The 5,149-nt window shown below is 45.2% G+C and overlaps 2 protein-coding genes across 3 annotated transcripts in view; one reads left to right on the plus strand and one right to left on the minus strand.

Moving 5' to 3' along the window:
- LOC102973143 (zinc finger protein 347-like) overlaps positions 1-5,149 on the minus strand; it is a 26,517-nt gene that overhangs the window by 16,329 nt on the left and 5,039 nt on the right. The window lies entirely within an intron of this gene.
- On the plus strand, positions 28-3,105 carry LOC102982926 (CDKN2A-interacting protein). 2 transcript variants are annotated; one of them, XM_024132593.3, is made up of 4 exons: positions 28-299; positions 731-861; positions 1,456-2,386; positions 2,649-3,105. In XM_024132593.3, the coding sequence occupies exons 1-4, from the start codon at positions 28-30 to the stop codon at positions 3,064-3,066; spliced, it is 1,752 nt and encodes a 583-aa protein (XP_023988361.1). In that variant the 3' UTR covers positions 3,067-3,105. The 2 variants fall into 2 exon arrangements, with proteins under 2 accessions (XP_023988361.1, XP_023988362.1); XM_024132594.3 differs by lacking the exon at positions 2,649-3,105 and having other exon boundaries at positions 731-830; positions 1,456-1,508.

Here is a 5,149-nt window from a genome sequence, read left to right on the forward strand (position 1 = left end):
GCGACTTCCGCGAGCCGCAGGCCCAACATGGCGCAGGAGGTGTCGGAGTACCTGAGCCAGAACCCGCGGGTGGCCGCCTGGGTGGGGACGCTGCGCTCCGACGGCGGGACCGACAAACACTGGCGCCACCGGCGCGAGTTCCTGCTCCGCAACGCCGGGGACCTGGCCCCCGCCGGCGGCGCTGCCTCCGCCCACCCGGAGGAGGCCGCCGACGCCGAGAGCGGGACCCGCAGTCGGCAGCTGCAGCAGCTCGTCTCCTTTTCCATGGCCTGGGCCAACCACGTCTTCCTCGGGTGCCGGTGAGTGAGCCGGCGTCCCTGAGCTGCTCTCGCGGTTTTGTCCGGAGCTTTCGGCGGGAGGGGAAGTGGTGGAAGCGCGGGAATCCGCGGGACAGGCTGCCCTCTAAGGGCGAGAAGGGCATCTCTGCCGTGGTTAACAGTCTGGAAGTTCCCCCGTTGGGTGGGGAGCTGGCGGTGGAGTTGTTGGCGATGAGCTTACAGCGCTCTTGGGGGAGAGGGGCGCTGAATCTAAATTAGGTTTGTAAGTAGGGACCCCGCCTCCCAGACCCCGGGCGTTTGTTTACGGCGTTCCAGGAAACAGAAAGTTCCTGGCGGTTGATTCCGTTTCTTGATTACAACCAGGAAATGCAGTTCCTGTGGCCTGTGTTCGTACCCGAGGTGGCAGCTTAGCAAAAACACTTTATAAAGTGTCTTTCCCTTCCTTTTTTCAGGTACCCTCAAAAAGTTATGGATAAAATACTTAGTATGGCTGAAGGCATCAAAGTGACAGATGCTCCAATCCATACAACAAGAGACGAACTGGTTGCCAAGGTGAAGAAAAGAGGGATATCGAGTAGCAATGGTTAGCAGATCATAGATGTGAACATACATAGGAGTTTAGAACTTAAATTTGATGTAATTAGGAATTATCGTTATTACTAAGTTTTTAACAAATTAGAATTTTTATAATGTTATTAACCAAATTGGAATGTTAAACCTAAATTATGTGTCTCTGTGTTTTAGGCTTTGAATTTGATAGTTTCCTTTGACTGCTGTGAGATTTTGAAGTGTGAAATATTGTCTATGCTGTTGATTTTTTAATGTTAGAAATTGTTGAGGGGACTTCCCTGGCGGTCCAGTGGTTAAGACACCGTGCTTCCACTGCAGGGGGCACGGGTTCGAGCCCTAGTCGGGGAACTAAGACCCACATGCCCTGTGGGGCAGCCAAAAAACAGAAAAAAAAATAACAAAAAATTTTAAAAATAAAAAGATTATTGATGTTATTCAACGCTGTTTTAAGAAATTAATGACGTTATTCCACACTTTTTAAAGAATGTACAAATCTTGAAATGTTTTCACCTTGTGCCTTTATTTTAATATGACTATCTATCTTGTAAATCTTCAGCTGATATGTATGAGGTAGGCTTAGTCACATACTTGTTTTCGTGTTTTTCAGAAGGGGTAGAAGAGCCAACAAAAAAACGAGCCATAGAAGGAAAAAACAGTTCTGCAGTTGAGCAAGATCATGTGAAAATTCCTGCCAAAACAGAACGTGCATCAGCTCAGCAGGAAAGCAGTTCAGCGTGTTCGGGGTCAACTACCAAATCAGAGAGCAGTGGGAACTCAGCTCGGAGCTCTGGCACCCTGAGTCAGAATAGCTCCACAAGTGATGGAGAGCGCTCTGTTTCCAGCCAAAGCAGCAGCAGCATTCCCTCTCAGGTAACAACGGTAGGGTGTGGAAAAGCTTCTGAACCAGAAGCTCCAGATAAACATGGTTCAGCGTCATTTGTTTCTTCGTTGTTGAAATCCAGTGTGAAGAGTCATGTGACCCAGTCCACTGATTCCAGACAACAAAGTGGATCCCCGAAAAAGAGTGCTTTGGAAGGCTCTTCAGTCTCAGCCTCTCAAAGCATCTCAGACATTGAGGTGTCCTTGTTGGGCTCCTCAGGAAGCTCAGAAGTAGAGGTGCCACTGTTGTCTTCTAAACCTAGTTCAGAGACTGCGTCAAGCGGGTTAACTTCCAAAGCTAGTTCAGAGGCGAGTGTTTCGTCATCCGTTTCGAAGAACAGTTCCTCATCAGGCACATCCTTACTAGCCCCCAAGAGCACCAGCTCGGCAGACACGATGCTGCCTTCCAAAAGCACTTCGCAGGGAGCTGCACCACTGTTAGCTTCCAAGAACAGCTCCCAGACCAGCGGCTCTCTGGTTTCCAAAAGCACTTCCACAGCAAGTGTGTCCCAGCTGGCTTCTAAGAGTAGCTCTCAGACCAGCACGTCACAGCTGCCTTCTGAAAGTGCTGCGCAGGCGAGCGAGAGTTCTGTGAGATTCTCTTGTTGCAAGTTAACCAATGAAGATGTGAAACAGAAGCAGCCTTTTTTCAATAGACTGTACAAAACGGTGGCATGGAAGTTGGTGGCCGTTGGTGACTTCAGTCCCAGCATGAATCATGGAGAGCTCCTAAACGCAGCTATCAAAGCTCTGAAAGCAACACTGGATGTGTCTCTTGTCCCGCTAATAGAACTGGCAGATCTGCCTAAAATCACAGCTGCCTCCTGAAAGTGCCGCGCAGGCGAGCGAGAGTTCTGTGAGATTCTCTTGTTGCAAGTTAACCAATGAAGATGTGAAACAGAAGCAGCCTTCTGTCAATAGACTGTACAAAACGGTGGCATGGAAGTTGGTGGCCGTTGGTGACTTCAGTCCCAGCATGAATCATGGAGAGCTCCTAAACGCAGCTATCAAAGCTCTGAAAGCAACACTGGATGTGTCTCTTGTCCCGCTAATAGAACTGGCAGATCTGCCTAAAAATAAGAGCTCTCGAGAAAGTATTGTTTGTGAATTGAGATGTAAGCCTGTGTATTTGGGCACTGGCTGTGGAAAAAGCAAAGAAAACGCAAAAGCAGTTGCATCAGGAGAAGCCTGGAAGTTATTTCTCAAGAAAAAGATGGTGGTAAACATATGTAAAAGGAAATACAGAAGCAGTGAAATAGAAGACTTAGTACTCCTCGATGAAGAGTCAAGGCGTGTAAACTTACCTCCAGCATTAAAACATCCTCAAGAATTACTATAATATGTCCAAAATATCACTGCGTACAATATCTGGTATTTGAAGAGAAAAACTTGCTTACTTTTGTATAATATGAAACACAGGCTTTCACAAATTTTGTATTGCTTTTTTCCAGTTCTGCAGAAAATTTACATTCTAGTTCTCTTCACACAGTGGAAGTTGTAAATAATTTGTGAATGACAGTATACATTAAAAGGTTTATGCGTTAACAGCATACCAGTATGCTGTTTTATTTGCCGAAGAAAATACCATCTTCTATTTTTAATGACACATTAGGTACGATGTGTAGTTCTGTAGTCTTAATTTTTGTACTACTTTGAATTTGGTGAAAATGTATTGTCTACCATGCTTTTATTTTTCTAGCTGAATAATCCTTCACATCAAAGAAAAGGAGACCATAGTATTTGAATATCTGAAAGTCTGTGAAGCTTAAGGTTTTAAGAATGTTGCCCATAATGTTGAACATGTCCGTTAATGAATAAAAGAGAAAATAGTTGCCTCAAACTAAAAAAAAAAAAAAAAAAAAAGAAATCCAAAGGTACAAATAAATCTATACTCATGGACTGGAAGTCTCAAAACTCTCGAAATGTCCAAACAAACTACCCAAACTGTTCTACATATTTAATGCAACCATTATCAAAATTACAATGGCAATTTTTGCAGAAATAGAAAAAACACAGGCCAGACATCATAGAAACTCAAGGGACCGCAAATTGCCAAAACTCTTGAATAAGAAAAAGATGGAGGCCACCCTGTAATTTTCAAAACATATTATAAAATAATCAAGATGGTGTGGTACTGGCATAAACACAGATATATAAACCAATGGAACAGAAGAGAACGCTCAGAAATGATCCTTTGTATATATTTAAAATCTACTGATACTAAGGATGCTAAGACTACACCGTGGAAAAAAGACAGCTGCCATGAACAAATGGTGCTGGGAGGGCTTCCCTGGTGGCATAGTGGTTAAGAACATGCCTGCCAATGCAGGGGACATGGGTTTGAGCCCTGGCCCAGGAAGATCCCACATGCTGCAGAGCAACTAAGCCCATGTGCCACAGCTACTGAGCCTGCGCTCTAGAGCCCACGAGCCACAACTACTGAGCTGGCGTGCCACATGCCTAGAGCCCATGCTCCACAACAACAGAAGCCTGGGCACTGCAACAAAGAGTAGCCCCTGCTCACCACAACTAGGGAGAAGCCTGCGTGCAGCAATGAAGACCCAATGCAACCAAAAATAAATAAATAAATAAATAAAATTTATAGCGAAACAAAACAAATGGTGCTGGGAAACTGGATACCTATGTGATAAACAATGAAGAGGAAACCTTACCTTCATCAAACGTAAAAATTTCTCTGTGCCGAAGAACAAAACCAGCACAGTGAAAACACAAAATCTGAAGAATGAAGGTGATGAAAGTGATTTAAGGAATTTCCGCCTCTCAGACATTTAGGCTGATTTCATAGTTTGAAACAGATGATGGAATAAAACACCCTCTATCACTGATGTCTGGTTCTGAATTTTTCATTCCATTCCCAATCATTAAGATTCTGAAGTCAGTGACTCACTCATTTAGCTTCAATTGCCTTAGAAAAAGTCAGAACAAATTTCCCCTTGTTGGTCTACTCCCAGATTTTACCAGGTATTGTGCACCTAATAACTGACTTTCATGTGCAGTTTCTTTATCCTGGTTCACAGAGAGCAGACAGTCCATCCAGATGGGGCCCTAAACAATCCCTCCCACCCAATAGCACTGACACTCTGCCTGAATCTGAGGGTGTGAAGCCCTGCCCAGGACTACACCCAGTGGAGCCTCTTCACAAGTTCCAGGTCACTGGGTCATGGGGAGACGGGATCTAAGTGGAGATGACAGGCCCTGAGGGAAGGACCCGGGTGAGGGTGACTGTGCAGGTGTCAGGCAGGATACTTCAGAGTCAGACAAGATCAGCGAGTCCAAAGAAGGGCATCTCAGGAAGGACAGACAGAAGAAACAACGGAGAATATGACTTTACCTGAGAAAGAGCCATTCCTGACTCCTTGTCTTTCCTCTCCCTCCTCTTCAGGGCTTCTTCCTCAGACAAC

The sequence above is a fragment of the Physeter macrocephalus genome, chromosome 17, assembly GCF_002837175.3.
Source record: "Physeter macrocephalus isolate SW-GA chromosome 17, ASM283717v5, whole genome shotgun sequence".
Classification (NCBI taxonomy): domain Eukaryota; kingdom Metazoa; phylum Chordata; class Mammalia; order Artiodactyla; family Physeteridae; genus Physeter; species Physeter macrocephalus.

What these genes read in the sequence shown, in the direction of transcription:
- LOC102982926 (XM_024132593.3), top strand. Translation starts at nt 28, where the DNA reads ATGGCGCAGGAGGTGTCGGAGTACCTGAGCCAGAACCCGCGGGTGGCC. An exon ending in AGGGATATCGAGTAGCAATG is followed by an intron (nt 862 to 1,455) that starts GTTAGCAGATCA and finishes CGTGTTTTTCAG; the next exon opens with AAGGGGTAGAAGAGCCAACA. An exon ending in CAGCCTTTTTTCAATAGACT is followed by an intron (nt 2,387 to 2,648) that starts GTACAAAACGGT and finishes TTCTGTCAATAG; the next exon opens with ACTGTACAAAACGGTGGCAT.